Source organism: Rattus norvegicus, chromosome 6 (genome assembly GCF_036323735.1).
Source record: "Rattus norvegicus strain BN/NHsdMcwi chromosome 6, GRCr8, whole genome shotgun sequence".
NCBI classification, from domain to species: domain Eukaryota; kingdom Metazoa; phylum Chordata; class Mammalia; order Rodentia; family Muridae; genus Rattus; species Rattus norvegicus.
Window position 1 is genome coordinate 82408718 of NC_086024.1, and position 21655 is coordinate 82430372.

Here is a 21655-nt window from a genome sequence, read left to right on the forward strand (position 1 = left end):
TTCAACCAAGGCACATAAAACAATCAATAGATGGTTCACAAAAAGTAGATACAGTCAAAAAAGACTATATCTGTCTTTCTCCCAAATTACCTCCACTGGTCTCCTCTTGATGTGACACAAGATCAAAGGAAACTTTTCATTACTTTATCAATAACCTGTCCTCTGGCTCAGCTGCTGTGTACATGTTGTAAAACGTTCATTGTGAGGCTATACATGGTGAGGAAACTTAATTTTTTGTTTGATGCAATTGTCTCATTTGGTTACTCACTAGGTCCTAATGACTTTTTTTAAAGATTAACTTATTTATATATAAGTACACTGTAGCTGTCTTCAGACACACCAGAAGAAGGCATCAGATCTCATTACAGATGGTTGTAAGCCACCATGTGGTTGCTGGGAATTGAACTCAGGACCTCAGCAGTCAGTGTTCTTAACCACTGAGCCATTTCTCCAGCCCCAGTCCTAATGATTTTTAATCAGTGTTTCTCTTTTAAAATTATATCAGACAATTACAGCAGTTTGTGAAGTTGAGGTGTGAGATAGAAGAGAAGCCTAAACTTGCTAAAAACTCTTTAAACATTGCAATCCTTAGTCTTTTGCAAAGAAAAAAGAAAAAAATCTTTTTTCCTTTTCTTTCTGTTTTTCAATATATAAGTCTTTTATTGTCCCCAAAGAGCCCACATTGTCCTTGTTTCTGGAGCCAGGAAACTGAGTCTCACTCTTCAGCCTGCTGCACTGTTCCCTTCTCAGACACATAGATGCCATCCAGAAACTTCTGGATATCCTGTTTTTAACTGTTGTGGCTGAATCAGAGCAGCTAAATTTGAAGCAAGATCAGTATCATTTCCTTCAAGGACTAATTCATCCTCCTGGGCCTGAGAGACAGAACAAGCAGCACCTCTCCTCATCCGATCCTGCAGATGCATTTTTCACCCAAGAAATTTCAGGTTTCAACCACAGCCCCGTTCTCCTGAATAACAATGTTGATAGAGAAGTGTGTACACACAGACCTCATCTTGTAACGGAACCCAGCCTAACACCCTTGACATGTTCTGAACATGACTGCAGACGGTTCTGACAGTGGCCAGTTCCTTTCCGTTACCCCACCACTTGTCAACATGGAGCCTTTTCTTTTTCTTCCCAAGAAGACTCAGCTCTACACTGATGTGACTGAAGTCCCTCCCCAGAGCTCCCCTGGGGCCCTTCAATGACTGTGCGCCCCTTCAGAGTGACGTCGACATTTTCTGGAATGTCAACAGTCTGATTGCTGGGAATGGTCTTCATTCTCACAATACATGGGGCAAAGAACAAAAAATCTTTTTTCCATAGAAGGTGTTCAGTGGGCTCTATGCCAGTTGATGGTCCAGCATGCACTATAAAATTGTAGCATCATACATGACAACCTATGTATGCAAGCGCTCCAGCAAGATGTGAAGAGCACTGTACTACAGGTAAAGCTACTGCCCAAGTGCACACACTGGACACTTCAGCTTTTAGACCCTCAAAACAATAGAACAGTTATAAAGACAAAGTATTTTCTATGAAAATGCTCAAGAAGCAAGCTATTTCAGAGCACAACTTGTTAATCACATGGAAAGCTCACATGGTTGCTGACATCCTAGAAAACACTAACATGTAAAACTGCAGTCAGTAAAATGCTATGGCAAAATGCAACCCAGGAAATAGAAGCACTTCTATTTTAGAGCACAGTAGGAGAGCGAAGGAGTCAGCGTGCTGGCTGGATAGAGCCTTGAGTACAATTCCCAACACAAGAAAGGGTTTTTTTTCATCTTTATTAAATTGGGTATTTCTTATTTACATTTCAAATGTTATTCCCTTTCCCAGTTTCCATGCCAACATCCCCCTAACCCCTCCCCTCCCCTTCTATATGGGTGTTCCCCTCCCCATCCTCCCCCCATTACCACCCTCCCCCCAAGAATCCCGTTCACTGGGGGTCCAGCCTTGGCAGGACCAAGGGCTTCCCCTTCCACTGGTACCCTTACTAAGGAAAAGGTTTTTTAAAGTTAAATTTAAAACAAAGTACTGGGGCTAGAGAGATGCCTCAGTGGTTAGGAACACTAGCTGTTCTTCTAGAATTCAATTCCCAGCAACATCACATGGTGGCTCACAACCATATATAAAGGGATCTGATGCCCTCTTCTGGCATGTATGTGTACATGCAGATAAAGCACACACGTTAAAAAAAAAAAAAAAAACCGTAAATAAACTTAAAAACTAAACAAGCAGAGCACTGAATCAAAGCACTGGGTACATGCCACCTGACGTTAAGAGGTCTGTGCAATAAACTGGAAATAGCTTCTTTGCTGGGTGGGAAGTTGAGATTGTGTCAGTCTTCTATTGATAGTGGTAATAGTTAAGAAAACTTTTTGGCTACAAGAGATTCTCCTGTTATTTTGAAGTAGCTCTGGTGAGATAAATATTTATCCCCATCTAGAATCAAACAACCCATGGAGGAGCTGTGCCAGCATTTGTATTGACAGTGTCCCATTACTGATGGGCTATATAAGTTAAAGCTCACTTAATACCACAACTCTGATTCTTTTACAAAGACGTGTTGGGGAAAGGGAGTGCTCTTACAAGGGAAGAATCTAGACAGTACTACAAAAGTAGCTAACTTTAAACAGGTTCACTCGTGTCACCTGACAGGCAGGGTAAAGGCACCTCTCTAGAGTTTAGTAGCTTAACAGAGAATTCTCAACAAGGTATTTAAGTTGAAGAGTAAATGAAAACATACAGGACGGAGTTTACAAAGAAAAAATGAAGTGTTAAGAGCTGCTTAAGCCTTGAGTCCCAAGACATGGGAGTAAATTTAAGACCAGCCTAGGCTATGCTGTTATATTCCACTGAAATTAAAACAGAAAATAAAAGCCTGAGTAAAGACTAAACACATGCCAAGCAGTAATAGCAAGTTCCAGATGAGCCAAGGCTACATACAAAGACCCTGTCTCAAAACAAAAAAACTCATGGAATCAACAATATAGACTTAATTTCCACACTAACTTCATCCAAGCCAACATAGTAAATTGCATATTTACCATTCATTTTAAGGAAGGGCTTTCTAATACATCGGAAGTGAGTGGAGGCTGCTATTCATTGCTAGTCCAGTACTCGGAATGAGGTCTTCTACAGCTCTCCCCACCCACTGTGAGTTCTGTAACAGACAAGCTGAGGAAAGCACAATGTCAGCTCTTACCAGTCGAATGAGCTGTCTATCCAACCACCTAAGCACGTCTGGCCCTTCCTCTGTCTCCGCTCTGTATATTGCCAACCTAGCCATGAGAATGGCAGCTGCTTCCTGGTCAAAAGATGCAGCAATGTTCTGGATCTGAGTTTGAGCATCTGCCCAGCTAAATAAGGAAGCACAGAAACAAAATTGAATTATATCATAATACCACAGTTAGCTTCCACACACAGCTACACTTAGAGACTATAGAACGTCACCTCAGTACTTCAAGATTCTAATACCACACGCATTAATTAGCATTACCAAAATACCACAAATAGTTGTTTATTACAATGATTTTCCTAAAAACAAAACCAAACCTTAAAACATTTTCTAAAATAACTCTAAAAGTACATATTATTTAAGATAAGTCATTTTTTATTAATCATTCCATTCATTTACAACTCAAATGATAACCCACTTCCCAGTTAACCCTCCACCAAACCCCCATCCCACGTCTGCCCTCTCCCTCCCCTTTGCCTGTTTGAGAGTGCTCTCCCACCCACACTCTCCTGTGTGGCTTGGTTGGAAGAAGTGTATCAATAGGGGTGGCTGCTGTAAGTCAAACCAGTGGCTTTCACTTCCTGTTGCCTGTGGATCTGGATCTAGAACTCTCAGTCACTTCCCCAGCACCATGTCTGCCTGTGTGCTGCCATGTTCCCTGCCATGCTGACAGTGGACTACACCTCTGAACTGTAGTAAGCCCCAATTAAATGGTCATGGTGTCTCTTCACAGCAATAAAACAATGACTAAGCCCCTTACTCTATTTTTAATTTTCTTTCACTCAACAATTTTAAAATGCTTCCAGATAGTAAGAGTAAAATATCTTCGTCTGGGGGCTAGAGAGATGGCTCAGTGGTTAAGAGCACTGATTGCTCTTCCAGAGGTCCTGAGTTCAATTCCCAGCAACCACATGGTGGCTCACAACCATCTGTAATGGGATCCAATGCCCTCTTTTCGTGTGTCTTACGACAGCTACAGTGTACTCATATATAATAAATATATAAATAATAAATAAATAAATCTTTTTTTAAAAAAAAGATATCTTAGTCTGGTAAAATATTGTTTTTTGAAGACAGGATTTCTCACTGACTATTTTACAAAACAAGCTAGGTTTAAAAGACATAAAACGCCCTTGATCACAAATGTTTATTTTCTAGTCATAAATGTAAACCCAGCTTGTGAGTATAACCAAAATAGTTTTAATATATAAATTACATCTCTGATAATAATAAAAGAAAAGGCTTACTTCCTAGCAATCGTGGTCACTCGGATGCGTCTCTGCCCACTTGAGTGCTGATACTGGGTCACGAACTGGACTGCACCTCGCCCTCCTTGGGGAATTGGAGCATTATGCTGCATGTATAGAAAGAAAGAAGTAAGAACTAAGCAAACTCTACTATGGTGATGTCACTGTATCAAAAGTAACATACTCTACCACTAAGAAAATCACTGCAGGGCAGGGAAAAGCCCAGGGCTGGAGATAACTCTGCAGTTAAGAGCACTGGCTGCTCTTCCAGAGGATGCAGGTTCAGTCTCCAGCACCCACACAGTGGCTCACAACCCTCAGCCGTCTAACACTCATCTGACCTCTGTAGGCACCAGACACACATACGGTGCACAAGCATACATGCAAGCAAAACATTCACACATATAAAATAAATATAAAAACAAACTAAAGGCCCAGTGTCAGATGCCTTCTCTACCGACCGAGCCCAGTAAATATTTGAAGAACTATCAGAACATAGTCCACAGTCTCACAGTCTCGCAAAGCCATGTGAGGAAATTTCTGAGCCCTTATGAGAAAACTGAGCAAACAAGACCTGAGTCTTATAATCTCTGTTCCTCCATCACCAGTTGTTCTTAGAATGGGTTTTCATGCGTGCCCTAGACAAGCGGATTACAGCTGGCTACTGTTTACATGCCTCTATGGGAAACATGTTTCACCACACGAAGCTTGTCCCTATCATTGACACTTTACTCAGGTGACTCTTCTAAACCCTCAGAGTATAAACCGATGCTCTGAATAATGTTGGTTACTCCATGAGACTTTATTCTACCTCATTTTTAGGACCCCTTCCTCCCATGCTTACATCACCAAGTAGAGTGGCAACAAAGAACTAATATTAATCCTTTCAGTGTGGATTCTTCCTATGGATTGGAATGAATGAATATGCGAATGAATAAATGATATGATAGCACAATATCATTAAAATGAAAAACAAAAACCTTATATCATCTCAATAGATGCAGAAAAGGCTTTTGGTAAAATTCATAATGGATCCCATTTATAATATCAATAAAACAAAACAAATATAAATAAATCCAAACAAAGGTGAAAGAAATTAAACAAAGATATAAACAAATGAAAAGATATCTTTGTTCATGGACAGGAAAAAAATCAGTATTGTTAAAATGTCCATACTAGGGGTTGGGGATTTAGCTCAGTGGTAGAGTGCTTGCCTAGCAAGCGCAGGGCTCTGGGTTTAGTCCCCAGCTCCAAAAAAAAAATGTCCATACTACCCAATACAATCTCACAATTCATTGACAACCTATTAAAATACCAATGACATGGCTCACAGAACTAGAAAATAAATCCTGCAAAGTAGTAAATAAATGAAAGACTTAGCGTCTAAATTAAGCATTTGTTTACCTTCCAGTATTAAAATGCAGTCAGCCAGACAAGGTAGTACCTTTAATCCCAGGATTTTGGAGGCAGAGACATCTCTGTGAGTTCGAGGCCAGCCTGAACTACATAGACTTACTTCCTAGCTACATAGACAGCCAGAACTATATACATTGTTTTAAAATAAATAAATAAATAAATAAATAAATAAATAAATTTTTTCAAAGATAGGCAGTCATACCTGATTAACAACTTCAAAATATATGGCTAAGGTTGTAGTGGGACTAAGTCCACATATCTTCCACTGACAAGTGCCACCTGTTCCAATCTCCTATAAAAATAAAAGACAGGCTGCTTGAAACCTAAAGAACCTTATTGATTAATATATAAGAAGAAAAGCAGGGGTAAGAAAAAACACACAGCTTTCATATTTATTCAGTAAATGTTAAAAGCTTGAAATTTTAATACCATATCACAAACACATGATTAAGTAAATTTAAGTGATTTTACATGGTAAAATATTAAGATTATTAAAAGGTTCACTAAGTAAATTAAAAGAATACAAGGTCCTTTGAAGGAAGCACTATTTAATGAAGGATCAACCAACCAACATCCTTAGCTTTCCAACCCACTGTGCTGTCTGGATAAAGGACTCTACATGTGTGCATATGAACAGGCACTCTGCATTCTAGGTATTCTAAGCACCAAGGAAAGGTAGACACGGGTCTTTACGATACAGATGGAATTGGTTGGTTCTGTGTCTCTGTCACTTCTGGGAGCTGGCTATCTGCTTTGTACTATCCTTTCCTCTGGTCTCCAGCCCCATGACAGTGACTCTGGAATGTATTATATCTCTCACAGGCAGAGAAAAGAAAGGAGTTGAAACTTAAATCCCTCTGACTTGGTTGTTCTGTTGCTAATTCTGGTGACAAAAAGCACTTGGAATTAATTTTGCCTTTCGGAAACCTAAAAATTAGGCTGGAGAGATGGCTCAGAGGTTAAGAGCACTGACTGCTCTTCCAGAGGTCCTGAGTTCAAATCCCAGCAACCACATGGTGGCTCACAACCATCTGTAAAGAGATCTGATGTCCTCTTCTGGTGTGTCTGAAGACAGCGACAGTGTACTCATATATAATAAATAAATCTTTGAAAAAAAAAGAAACCTAAAAATGTCTGAATGTATGTCAAAGCACACTAGGACAAAGACTCCCTCAGCCATGTGGAATGGAGCACTGGGGGTGAGTGTGGGAAGAGGTGCAGACGGAAGCGCACCAACGGAAGATCAACCACACAATTCAAAGAATGGCAGAGGCTTCCATGACAGCTCTGTCTTTGGGCTAGCCTAGAAATTAACTACATTTTTTAGAACAAACATTACTTACATTTTCAGACACGCAAGGTCCTTTAGAATTAAGAGACACACAGGGACCGATAGCTCCTGAAATCTTTATTTCCCTTGAGGTCTGAAAATAAGAACATGACATATTTGGTTCCCTCAAAGATGAAGTCAGGGTTGGCAAGATGGCTGAGTGAATAAAATACTTGCCACCAAGCCTGAGTTTGAGTCCCAGGAGCTATACAGTAGGAGGAAAGAGCGGACTCCTCTAAGTGTCCTCACATCTCCACACAAGCATTGTAACATGGTACGTGGGCGAGGGTACACATGTGTGCACACATATACACATAAATGTAATAAAAATGTTAATAAGTTCAAATGTTTATAAGAATTTTAAAACATAAGACATTCTTAATATTTAAAATTATTAAGTCCATGAAAAGTCAGGTGTAGTGGTAGAAACCTTTAATTCCAGCACCTAAAGCCAAAGGCAGGCAGGTGGATCTGTGTGAGGCTGAGGTCAGCTTCATCTACATAGCAAGTTCCAGGCCAGCCAGGTTATACAGAGAAATCTGATTCTTCCTTAACCTAAAATGACAGATCTATGTATCTCCAACCTACAACAGCTCACATAATTAATACTATGGCTCTTATATTTCAACTATTCACTCTCACAGGCATTCTTCTCAACTGTCAACATTTTGTCGGCCTCCTGAATAAAATTCATTTCCTCTCATCTTTCAGAAAATACAATAAGCCACACTCCCCTGGAACAAACTATATCCTGGATATACTCATTTCTCTTTTTTGTTTGTGAGGGGTTTGTTTGTTTGTCTTATTTTTGGAGACAAGGTTCCTCTGTGTAGCCCTGGCTGTCCTAGAACTTACTCTGTAGACTAGGCTGGCTTCGAATTCAAGAGAACTACCTGTTTCTGCCTCCTGAATGCCGGGATTAGAGACATGAACCACTGTGCATGTCTCTCAATTCCCTTCTTTTTTTTAATTTTTTTTGTATTTTTTTCTTATTCACTTTACATCACGGTCACTGCTCCCCCTGTCACCCTCTCCCACAATACTTTCCCCACTCCTCCTCCCCTCCTCCTCTGAGTGGGTGAGTATCCCCCCTCGGTATCCCCACCTCGGTATCCCCCACCCTTGGCACATCAAGTCTCTGAGGCTAGGTGCATCCTCTCCCACTGAGGCCAGACAAGGTAGGCCATCTAGAATGTATCCCACATGCAGGCAACAGCTTTTAGGATAGTTCCCACCTCCAGCTGTGAGAAGCAGGCAGGAGAGGGAATGGGGAGAGGTGTGGTTGGGGAGTTCAGAATCAGGTGTGGGGAGGGACAGGATAGGGGTGGGAAGGTAAGAGCATCTCCAGGAAGAGACAGAGACCTAGGATAAGGGAGGCACCCAAGAATCAATGGGGGTGTCAATTTTCTTCTTAAACTTCTCCATCACTTTGTTTTCGACTGTTACTTTATTAAATAATATATATGACTTAATCTCTCAAAACAAAGTTTCCCTATAACAGGACCTTAGAAATCCAAGCACATCTCTACAATTTCCTACCTTCATGCTGACTACATGGTAAGCCGTCAATAAAATATCAATAAAAAATGTCTAATGGAAATTCAAAATCAATGGTTTTGTAATATACATGTAATTAACAATAGGCCTTCCAAGTATTTTAAGTCAAAATTTGAAATTTATAATGGAACTGTACACCAAACACTAATCACAAAACAAAGAAATAATTTCCTCTCAAGTTAGATAATTTCCACCATTATAAAAAATTAACATAGCCAGGCAGTGGTGGTGCAACATCTTTGATCCCAAGCAGGAGGATCTCTGTAAGTTACAAGACCTACAGAGTGAGTTCCAGGACAGTCAAAGCTACATTGAGAAACCCTGTCTAAAAAACAATCTAACTTATGCTGGACATGGTAAAGCACGCCTTTAATCTCAGACACTTGGGAGACAAAGGCAGATGAATATCTATGTTTAAGGCAAGTCTGATCTACAGAGTAAGTTCCAAGACAGCCAGAGCTACACAGAGAAACCCTGCCTCAAAAACAATACAAACAGATAAACAAAGAAAGCTAACATATACATTTAATATAAAAATGTATAATGTCTAGTGCCAGCCAGGGAGACCATGGTGCATCAAAGCAACTGGAGAGCTGAAGTAGGAGGGTCAAGAGTTAGAAGGCAGACCGAATGAGACTTATCCCTAAGAGCAAAACATCCAATAGAAGAAACTTTACTTAAATTACTTTACCGTCATTCAGAACTCTTGTACATTTTATGACAACACCTCTTTCTGGGAAACAAAGTCTCTAACTCAAAGTTCTAAAGTAACCATTACTTTCTAAAGTTCCTCTGAGTTTGAGTAAAACTCAACCTATGAGGTTCTCGGTTGATAATCATATCACACATGTCCAGTCTGGGTTCTTACCTTTATCTCTAATGTGCCACCAAAGCCCATTTTAAACTGGCCATGTATATCTTTGGTGAAGACTCTTTGAAAAGTTTGCTTGAATAAGGAGGTATTGAAAGAGTCACCCATTACCATGTATCCTCTGCACAGAAAAGGCAAACATGACATACAAAACAAATTAACTGGGCTCTGTGTTACCAGAAAAAATAAATTACTTAGACTATGAACAAATAGTAAAGACATTCCCCAAAATAAATGTTATTAATATTATTTCTATTAACAATTTTTAATTACTCTTACCCACTGTGCATATGGGTGTACACATGACACAGTGTTTATCTGAAGGTGTGAAAACAACTTTCAAGTATCAGCTCTCTCCGTCCACCTTGTGTGTCCCAAACTCCAGCCATGCCTTCAGAGCCTTTACCCACTGAGCTGCCTAACCAGTCCAGATTTTCTCCTTTCATATGCATCATCTGAGAATATTAATTTTATAATTGATGATGCATCATTCATTCAAGACTGCTCCTTTTCATAGTTAGTGTTTATAAAAGCTGTCTATATTTCTGCTTCTTAAATATGAGTCAAAAAAGAAACCCAAGTTACTGTGCAAGTTAATACCTGAGAAGCTCTTGTCCATATCAGCTGCTTCCAAGTCTCTCTTCCTGTGGCCTATCTAATTTACTCTCAGTCACACAAATGTTCTAATTCAATCATAATAATGGCCTTGCGAACATACTACAAACTCATCAAACATTTTAAATGGATAAATTTCATGGTTTGCCATCTCAAAACACTACTAAAACAACCTAGTAACTTTATAATAAACGTTTTCAAAAGAACTTGTACCTTTATAATCCTGTCTTTTCACAAGAAAGAAAGAAAGAAAGAAAGAAAGAAAGAAAGAAAGAAAGAAAGAGAGAGAGAGAGGAAGAAAGATGAGCTCCAAAGAAGACACAGCAGTGCTGTTAGCCAACATTGACAAAAAGCTGTAAGACAAAGACCTTTCCATTTCCTAAGCTGCTGTCAGTGCTGCCTCATACTGGTAAGCAGTCATTATTAGATACACACATACATACCCAGTAAGGTTAGGGCAGCACTTCATCTCCAAGAGACCTGTCTGATCTAGTGCACAGGCGTAGATATCAATGACATGCCCTGTCGTAGCAGCTCGATTAGCCAGTGCTTCAAAATGCTACAAAAGATTTTAATTAATATCGAAATATATATATAAAACTTAATCAAATATATAACCTAGCCATCCTATAAATCTTTTTCCTTTTAACATGTCAAAGTAATTTAAGAGTAAAAGAATAATTCATCATAATTTATATATCATCTAGTCACATTTAATTTTCTATAGTTTGATAAAATTGATAACATAACTTCTAGAAATCTGACTTCCAGACAAGCATGCGAAAGGCATGGGGAGGTTACAACAGGAGGATCATGAGTTGTACTGTCTCATAATAAATAAAGTCTCATATTTTAATATTCTTTGATGTAAAAGCCATTATTTTTAGACATGTCCCTAAGTGAAGCAAAACTAAACAGTGGTATAGAAAACATTCTCTACTTCAATATAAACACAAGAGAACAAAATAGAGCTCTTTTTCTAGCTAAATCTACAGTCAAGAAACAAAAACATCTGAAAAGAAAAAAACAAAATAAAACCAGAAGATAAGCAAATCTAAAGCAGTTTTTACAGCTTTAACAAAACTCAGAAGTTCAAAAAGAAAACTAATCAGCAGACAAAAAGCACTCAGTGTTGAAAATTATGGCAATTACTATTAAAATGTAAACAATGACCATCAAAAATATCAAACAGTATAGAGAATTAAACTAAAAGCCTGAACTAAAAACATTAAAAATAAAAAAATCTACTAACAGCAAGAGCATCAACAAGCAGTAACAACACCAAGGATTCAAGAATCACCAATAAATACTTTTGCAAAACACCCCCAAAAATGTGAAGTTATACAAACAGAAAACACTCATGAGAAAACATGAATGAAGAATTACCTTGGTTCCCTTTTTAACATATTTGGCATTGTCCTTTTCAATGTCGTGCCAGGATCTTATAGGTGTCTTTAGCTCATCTCCAACCACCATCCCAGGCCCCTGGGTAGCAGGGCCACCAATGAACATCATGATCCGCGCGCCAGTGTTTGGGAACGTACACTGTTGGAAAGAAGGCACTCACTCAAAAGTGGAAAAGAGAGCAAAATGCAGGTATATGCATTTCTGACAACACACTTTAATGCATTGCTCCTAGAAAGCAACATGTACTTGATAAGAAAAAATTAAATGCTAAAAAGAAGACATTTGTTTGGATAGATTTCTTTTTAAATCCTAAACAGGGCTACATTCTTAATTTTAAAGCAATCTCTAAACTTACACCCTACAGCCAAGGTTATGTTTCCTGCTTTGTAGCTGTAGAAGCAGGTAAAAGGGAAGACACAGTCTTCTGGGTTTCATTCTTGTTTTCTGTATGTAAACTGGAAGTGTTGCTGGGGCTTAGGTAACAGCGCAGTTGCTAGAATGTTCGCCTAGTATTCACAAAGCCCTGGCTTGGATCCCTAGCATCACGTGAAACCAGACAGTCTCCATGCCTGTAATCCAGCACTTAGGAAGTGAAAGGAAGATCAGAAGTTCAAAATCAGCTTTGGCTACATGGCAAGTTTGAGTCTAGCCTTGGCTATGAGAATCTGTATTAAAAAATATAAATAAAACATAAGCATTATTTATATTTCTAATTGAAACGAATGGATTAACTATTCCAATCTACTTTCTGTTTACCACCTGATGCCCATGGAATAGAGAAAGGGTACCTGCCCCTTTAAAAAATAGAGAAACAGGGCTGCAAGCAAAGCTCAGAGGGAAGCTCTTTCCCAGGACTCTCACGGCCCCGGGTGAACCCAGCACCACACACAACTTCAAATACGTAAATAAAATGGAAGCATAAAAAAGAACGCTATTGACACACAAGAAACTCTGAGGACTTCAGACTAGTCTAGATGGAAATTTTCCTTAAAAGGAAAAAGTTAAAATCACAAATACATATGCACGCGTGTATTAATACATGATAATGTTTGTGAATGTGCCTCCGTATTAAACACAGCAGCAAAGGGGAAAGAAGATACAGTGCGCAGAAACAACGGTTGCGGCTAAGGCACGTCAACTTTCTCTGCCGAAAGCACATCAGCTCCTGCGGGAGGGTGGCATGCACACGGAGAGCTGAGAATACCGACGAGCACGTCATGTTAGCATCACAGAGAACACAGTAACTGTCTAAATGCTGGGATTAAGAGAATTGAGAAAGCTTAAAAGAATGAAGGGGCTGAAGAAACATGCCTGACAACTGAGTTAGAGACAAGGAACACACAACTGAGAAAAGACCGGCCCAGAAACAGGAACAGAAAAGGGAATTTGAGGAACATGAAGGTATGCAATCTCCAGAAGTCTGTCAGTCTACTGTGGAAAATAAAACAAAACAGCAAAGGTGAAGAACAACGGAAGTCTTCAGAGCGAAGGAGTAATCAAGAAATAAAACAAACGGAATTGTTAGAAAGAGTCAAGCCTAAACATCTTACAATATTCAGAACTCTAAAGGTCTAAGTGTACCTACTAGGAAACTAAGGCTCCTTAGAAGAACAAGACTATAATCACTCTCCTGGAGGGGACCAACTCAAACCCTGGGTGAAGCTCATTCTGTACATACAGTTACAGCCACCCTGAAAGGCAAAAGTAAACATTTAACAGGAAAGAACTCTCAACACTTCTTAGAAACAAAGGAACTGAAGATAAGCGGAAAAATGGGCCATCTAGAGAAACACTGAAAAGGGGTCCTTGAACTCTGAGACATCAAAGATGCTCATCAAGCAGCAGGCTACAATGACAAAGGGCAGTGTCCTTTTCTCTACATGCTATTTGCAAGGTACGCAACTCTATAGTTAGTATTTATGTGAGGACATTGAAAAATGGCACTGTAGGGCTAGCGGGATGACTCGGAGGTTAAGGGCCCTGGCTGCTCTTCCAGAGGTCCTGAGTTCAATTCCCAGCAACCACATGGTGGCTCATAACCATCTGTAATAAGATCTAGGCTATCTTCTGACCTGCAGGCAGACATGTAGACAGAACGCTGTATTCTTAATAAATAAATAAACCTTTAAAATAAAAAAATGGCACTGTCTTAATGCTGTGAGTAGTAGCTCATACCTGTAATTGAAGTACTTTAAAGGCTGAGGCAGGAGGAGTCAGCTAGACCTATATGAGTTTAGGCCAACCTGGGCTACAGAAATCCTACCTCAAAAAAAAAAAAATTTTGGAGGCTGCATCTGGCTCCTGCTCTCACAGCCATTGCAGTACATTGAGCTCCATAGAGACAGTGCTGGGGCAAGCAAGAGCCGGACAGGCACTGGGGTAAATCAACTAAACATGGGCAAAGGAGATCCTAAGAAGCCCAGAGGCAAAATGTCCTCATATGCATTCTTTGTGCAAACCTGCCGGGAGGAGCACAAGAAGAAGCACCCGGATGCTTCTGTCAACTTCTCAGAGTTCTCCAAGAAGTGCTCAGAGAGCTAGAGACCATGTCTGCTAAAGAAAAGGGGAAATTTGAAGATATGGCAAAGGCTGACAAGGCTTGTTATGAAAGAGAAACGAAAACCTACATCCCCCAAAAGGGGAGACCAAAAAGAAGTTCAAGGACCCCAATGCCCCCAGAGGCCTCCTTCAGCCTCTTCTTGTTCTGTTCTGAGTACCGCCCAAAAATCAAAGGTGAGCATCCTGGCCTATCCATTGGTGATGTCGCAAAGAAACTAGGAGAGATGTGGAACAACACTGCCATGATGATAAGCAGTCCTCTGAGAAGAAGGCCGCCAAGCTGAAGGAGAAGTATGAGAAGGATATCGCTGCCTACAGAGCTAAAGGAAAACCTGATGCAGCGAAAAAGGGGGTGGTCAAGGCTGAGAAGAGCAAGAAAAAGAAAGGAAGAGGAAGACAAAAAAGAGGATGAAGAAAAGGATGAAGAGGAAGAGGAAGATGAAGATGAAGAAGATGATGATGAATAAGTTGGTTCTAGCAGTTTTTTTTCTTGTCTATAAAGCATTTAACTCCCCTGTATACAACTCACTCCTTTAAAAGAAAAAAATTGAAATGTAAGGTTGTGTAAGATTTGTTTTTAAACTGCACAGTGTCTTTTTTGTATAGTTAACACACTACCGAATGTGTCTTTAGCTAGCCCTGTCCTGGTGGTATTTTCAATATCCACTAGCCTTGCCTGGTATAGTCTGGGGTTGTAAATTGGCATGGAAATTAAAGCAGGTTCTTGTTGGTGCACAGCACACATTAGTTATATATGGGGACAGTAGTTTGGTTTTTAGTTTCTTTGTTTTTGTTTTTGTTTTTTTTTCTTTTGGTTTTCTTTTGTTTTGTTTTTTTTTTCCATCTTCAGTTGTCTCTGATGCAGCTTATACAAAGGTAATTGTTGTTCTGTTAACTGAATACCACTCTGTAATTGCAAAAAGATGGCAGTTGTTTTTTGACATTCTGAATGCTTCTAAGTAAATACAATTTTATTAAAAAATATATATATATCAACAAATTATATTTTCAAATTATAAATAAGATAAACTTTGTCAATATTTTTTTTAATTCTATACCAAGAGTAAAGAGAACATGCCTGAAATCCCAACACTTGAGAGATTTAAGAGAAAAAAAGACTGGGAAGAAACCAAAACTCTGCCTTTAGGGTTTTGTTTTTTTTTTTAAATAAAACTTTGCATTCTGTTTCAAAGTCTTTACAAAGTATACCTATTCTGTAACTTTCTTAAAATTAGTTTAATAAACAAAAAAATTCAGCCAGGTATGGTAGTAAAGCACTTTACTTTTATCCCAGCACTTGGGAAGTAGAGGTAGGTGGATTTCCATGAGTTTATGGATAGCCAGAGAAAAATGAAAATATATATATTTTTTCTTCTGGTTATCTGAGGTTGGGTAAAAACAAATCAACAAAGAAGAACAAGTATTTTGCATAAGAGTAGAAAACAACCTACACATCAAATTTCTTACTGAAAAAGAAAATTTTAAAGCATTAAATTGAAGCTATCTGTCTCTTATATTCACTGAAAGCCTTCACACAGAATGGGATAACTGAGAGGTAAAATAAATGGAAGGAAAAGAGAAGCTGGCAGGCAGGCTCAGAACTACCACACTCAAATGAAACTACCACACTCAGTGGAAGGCAGTAAGAGAGAGAACAAGCAATGACGTTTCAGCTTGTGTGTAACTGCAGCTCAGAAAACATACACACAAATAACACTACATGGACTGAGCAGGATGTATTTACCTACTTAGAAATACATGGGGTTGGGGATTTAGCTCAGTGGTAGAGCACTTGCCTAGGAAGCACAAGGCCCTGGGTTCAGTCCCCAGCTACGAAAAAAAAAGAACAAAAAAAAAAAAAGAAAAAAAAAAGAAATATATATGTACATATATGTATATAACAAGAAATGGAGGCCATGAATTTAAAAGAGAAAAAAAGACAAGTATATGGTATAATTTAGAGGGAAGAAAGATAAAGGAGAAATTATGTGATTATATATCAAAAAATTGAAATAAAACTTTAGAAAGATAAAAGAAAAAGTGTCATCCACCTATAATCACAGCTTCTGGGGAAGCTGAGGCAAGTACAGGATAAGTGTACTAGTCTGAGCAACAGAAGACCCAAACTTGGTCCTCAGCATCCACACAGCAGTTCACAATCATCTCTAACCCCAGTGCCAGGGGAACCAATGCCTTTTCTGGCTTCCAGGGGCAGCCAGGCATGCATGTGGTACACAGACATGCATGCATACAAAATACTCATAAATACAAAATAAAAACAAATCTTAAAAAAAAAAAACAAACAGGAGCTAGAGGTCTCTCCAACCAGTAGAACCAAGTTCAGTTTCCAGCGAGTGTACCAGACGTAACTCTAGCCTTGCCTCAGAGCTCTGAGAGCACTCTCCTCACATGAACACACTGAGACAGAATTTAAAGTAATAAGGATAAATCCTTTTATAAAATCATCAAACAGGATCTGGGGAGTTTTTGAATAGCTGACCATGCTGCTTTCTAGCGTGTGGTGAGGAGAGAGGACATGCCCTGTCTCACGTCTTGACTATACACATCTCTTCTATCAGGTGGCCACTGCTACCTCTCCGAGAAGGGCTGCGTAAGTACAGGGCTCCCGAAGATGCTGGAGCCAGCCACTCCAGGGACTTAATGGAGTCTGAGAAATACCCCACTCACAGAGAGAAGTACTGGGCACAACCTACTGTTTGTGTGGAGCTTTTAAAAACAGTCCTGGACACCGATTACAGAGAGAGAGAAGGAAAGATCCATGCACGGCGGTGCAGTTCAGAAGGCTAAGCTCTCCTGCACTGACTGCTGTCAGTTAAGCTCCGCACTAACTGACTGTACAGTAAAACAGAAGGAAAGCAAAGATGAAGGGGGGGTCAGGAGGAAGGAAAAGGAGGACAGGAAGAGGAAAGGCTGCCCACCAAGCACGACCACGGGGTTTGCTCACATCTTTCTGCGTGCGCACATGTGTACACACACACAATATCTTATGTTTCAAAATTAAGTTTTCTCCATAACTACCTCAAGCAGTCCTACAGCTATAGAAAGCGCCACTCCTGAGGAACGCAAAGGTCTCTTTCCTTGTGGTACAGGCCAAGGGTCTCGCTGAAGTTCCCCCAGAAGATCTGTGAGATTCATGTCTATTTTCTGTACTGGCTGTAAGAATCTGCAAAACAACAGTAAACAAAAGCCATTTAAATTGCGATATTTTACAAACTTCTCTTAAGTTAGAAAAAAAATATGTGATACACAGCAGACCAAAAATCCACAACTTTCTGTGTGCAGCAGAGTGTGCTGGAGTGTTTCTTTGAAAACTGGTTATGACTGGAGATGTAGCTCAGTCAGCAGGACCCTAGTTAGCAGATGTAAGACCCGAGGCTGGCTCCCCAGCGACACACACATACATGCTCCAGTGGGTGGGGAAAACAGAGGAGGCAGAGGGAAAGAAGGAGCAGGAGGAGGAAGGAGAAAGAAATGAGTCAGACATGGTGGTCATGCACCATGGTGGTCTCAACACCAGGAAGGGAGAGACAGGAGGATGAGGAGATCAAGGTTATCATGGACCATACACAGAGTCTAAGTCCAACCTGGTTACATGAGATGAGACTATTTCCCCAGAAAATGGGCGGTTGCTGTTACTGGGCCCCATTCTACAGTCTGTGTACCATTCCCAGTGGTGTTGCTGTGCTGCTACTGGCCAAGAACTTATACAATTGCTACCAATTTATTTTAAAGTTCTAAGATGACCAAAATAATTAGAAGATAGATCAATTAACTCAATTTTAGTAATAGCACTTCTGATTAGAAGAAAAAGCTACCAGTAAAGACAAATTAAAAGCTTTTGAGGCCCTATTTTTGCATAGTTCCTCACAACCACATAAAGATTGTATGAAGTTAAAAATAAAAACAAACCTATCAAAACTAAACTCCTAACATCATAATGATAAAAAATGAACCACTTCAGTAAAAAAGAAACTTCCACCAAAAGTTATAGTTTGTTTTTTAAAACTATATACTACTGCAATCTATTTATATTCTTAACAACACTTAATATTACATATCTTTGTCCAAGTTGAGGGCATGATATGTTTCAAGTACCTGCGTGAACTACAGGGTTCTGTTTGCTATATTAATTACCTATTGGAAGGAGGTGGTTGCTGTACCTGAGGACCACGGGTGGCCTGAGTAACAGGTACTTTAGAGAGCCCCAGCATTTCCTGTAAAGACACAATTTTGGTCAGATCACTTTATTTAGTTCCACATTATTTATCAGCTTCTTAAGATGGTAAAGGTGCTACAAATTAGAAACACAAAATAAACGTAAGGTTGCTTTTCACAGAAGGCAAACAGTCTAGCTGTGGAGACTGAACTCCCTCCATAGCAATTCACCAGAAAAGAGCAGCATACAAGGTATGATGGAGTGAAAAGGATGTTAATTTAGAAGTACTTCTTATCTAATGAAGTCACAATACATTAATGATTAACATAAATGTCTTTCTTCTTAGCTTAAATGCATTCAGCCTTTTCAGCAACTATTAACTTAAATACCTACTCTGTAGCAGGAATACAGTGGTCTTAAAAAAAAAAAATACTCTCTACTCTCAGGGTAGTTAAAAATCTAGAAGGAATGAAGTTATCTATAAGCAGTATAAAAGTGTACCTGCATCATTATGAGAAAGCACATAAAGAACAGGAGAGATGGCTTAGCAGTTGAGAGCCCTGCAGCTCTTACGGAAGACCAGGGTTTTATCCAGCACCTGAATCAAGTGGCCCACAACCACATATAACCCCAGCTCTCGGGAAGCCAACCCTTTCTTCTACCTCTGCAGGCAACTGTGCTCACATGCATGCATGTGCACTTTTTTAAATAACAATCTTTAAAAAAAAAAAAAGAACATAGACTCACATTGGGGATATAAATTAATTCATGATTTTCAAGCTAAATGTCTTATAAAAATACCTCTTTTGTTTTGGATTTCACTGATATACATAATCCTTTTCTTCTCCCCCCCATCCCCCATAATCCTTTTCTATACATAAAAATGTTACGTTACTGCGATTTTCTTAATCTAGAAATGCTTAGCATTATTTAGTATTGTGGCAAAAGTATTTATCAATCTGAAAATCTACATATCTTTTTTTTTTTTTTTTTGGTTCTTTTTTTCAGAGCTGGGGACCGAACCCAGGGCCTTGCGCTTCCTAGGTAAGCGCTCTACCACTGAGCTAAATCCCCTGCCGAAAATCTACATATCTACAAAGGAAAATAACCTAGTTCCGCAGTGCTCTGGACTGCCATCAGAAGCAGCAACTTTTCACTATGTACAAAATTCTGAGCTAAACCCTTCGAAAATACTATTCTCATAAAAAATAATAATGACAAGCTAGGTCCAGTGATGCATGGGCTACTCAGGAAACAAGAGAATTAATGATTCAAAGCCACTCTGGGATACATAAAAAGGCACTATTTCAAAAGGGAGGAAAGAGATGACTGACAGGCGAAGATGCTTGCTGTCAAACATGGCAACCTAACTCAATTCCCAGGACTTGGATGCCACATGTAAGAGAGAAGCAATACCGTACGCTGTCCTTTGATTTCAGCATGTGCACAGTGGCATGTACATGCAGACACACGGGGGGAGGGAGGGAGAATAAAGAAATGTAAATAAAAGACAAAAAACACACAGTAATAAAATTTGTCTGAAGTTACTTAACATAAATAGCACGGGATTTTAATCCAAATCTTGCTACAAATCTCAGAGTTTACACTACACTGAATATCATCATGAAGAGAAATTTACAGTTAAACAACTAGAAGACTTTTGCTTTAATTTTTTTGGTTCTTTTTTTTTTTTTCGGAGCTGGGGACCGAACCCAGGGCCTTGCGCTTGCTAGGCAAGCGCTCTACCACTGAGCCAAATCCCCAACCCTAGAGACTTTAACATTGGAATCTTAGACAATTTGTGCAGAAAGGCCAGATTCTTTTTAGCTGAACACAGAAAGATAAAAATGTTATAGTAAAATACTTTTCTTGTATTGACAATTACTTGTCTGTTCTTAATGCCACATTTGTATTATATAATTTAAGTGACCACAGTGAGAATTAAACTACTCTTTAAAAATGTATAATTTACTATTAATAAAAGCAAACATTCAAAGGCATGTTTTACTCTCATGACCATCCTGAAAAGCAGTCATCCTTATAACATAGCTTGTATGCCTAATCCAAAAACTCAAACCCTGAAATGCTCCAAAACCTAAGTGTTTCTAAGTGTCACCAGAATACCACAATGGAAAATTCCACACATAACTTTACATGATACCCCATAGTCAAAGTACAGAGTACTGAACTCCATAAAGCTACATTCAGGTTGTGTCTATAAGCATACATATTAAATATCAATTATTTTAGCTTATACTTGGTTATCATCTCTCTCTGCACAATGTCATGACAATAATGGACCACACACAATGGTGGGCCCCTGAGAGTATGTCAGCTATCATGTCATAACTTCTTAGTTGACAGAAGTACTCTATGGTCACACCATGATGAAACTGCCTAGTGACACATTTCTGAGATTCCATCTCACCTTTCCTATACCTATGTATAAAAATATTCCAAAAAACCTAGTACCGTAACATGAAGCAGGCCTACCTCTGTGAATTGAAGACCAACCTTGTCTACAGAGTTCCAAAACTCCCAAACACTTTTGTTTCAAAGAACTTTGGATCTTCAACCTGTACCCACTTCTCCAGCCTCCCCAAAACAGTCCTCCTTTTTCGGGTCCTCTGCCTCCTGTCCTCTGAACAGAATCCCACACCTCCTCTGAAGCTTCCCTAGGCTCATCTCTTACTTTCACTCATCGTCTTTAGTCTCCTTCTCTTCTACATAAACACACTCAACCATCTCTCAAGGTATCTTTAACAAATTCTCAAACTGTCTCTTTCCTTATCTTCAACAAACCTACAAAAAGAACAGGCTTTAGAGACAGGCACAGTGATACAAACCTGTGTCCTGCACTCAAGAGGCTAAGGTACAGACCAGTGACATACCTTCAAATCGCTTCAAATTTTAAAGATACAGTTAAAAGGAAATAGTCTTGGGCTAGCTATAGTATAGTCAGTAAAGTGTTTGCCCCAAAAGCATAAAGACCTGGGTTCACTCCCACAATGCATTAAAAAAAATCTGAGTGTAATGGTGCAAATCTGTAATCCACTAGAGTGGTAGAGACTGGTGAGCAGATCCCTGAGGCTTCGGAGCCAGCCAGCCTAGCCTAACCATTAAGTTCTGGGTCCACAAAAGACCCTGTCTCAAAAAATAAACAAAAGACAAAAAAGAAGTAGAGGATGCCTGATGACTAACAATGCCTTAGGTTGTCCTAAGGCCTCCA

The 21655-nt window shown here is 39.3% G+C and overlaps 1 protein-coding gene and 1 pseudogene across 6 annotated transcripts in view; one reads left to right on the top strand and one right to left on the bottom strand.

Moving 5' to 3' along the window:
- The window catches only part of Sec23a (Sec23 homolog A, COPII coat complex component), a 48896-nt gene that overhangs the window by 15019 nt on the left and 12222 nt on the right, over positions 1-21655 (bottom strand). For all 6 annotated transcript variants that reach the window (XM_063262378.1, XM_039112796.2, XM_008764661.4 and 3 more), the window contains 9 exons: positions 18405-18484; positions 17289-17433; positions 11670-11828; positions 10727-10842; positions 9666-9789; positions 7254-7334; positions 6113-6202; positions 4495-4601; positions 3215-3368 (listed from right to left, as the gene is read on the bottom strand). In XM_063262378.1, the coding sequence (XP_063118448.1) occupies positions 3215-3368; positions 4495-4601; positions 6113-6202; positions 7254-7334; positions 9666-9789; positions 10727-10842; positions 11670-11828; positions 17289-17433; positions 18405-18484 (1056 nt within the window). The remainder of the gene's footprint in view (positions 1-3214; positions 3369-4494; positions 4602-6112; positions 6203-7253; positions 7335-9665; positions 9790-10726; positions 10843-11669; positions 11829-17288; positions 17434-18404; positions 18485-21655) is intronic.
- LOC134479211 (high mobility group protein B1-like) lies at positions 14082-15750 on the top strand (annotated as a pseudogene).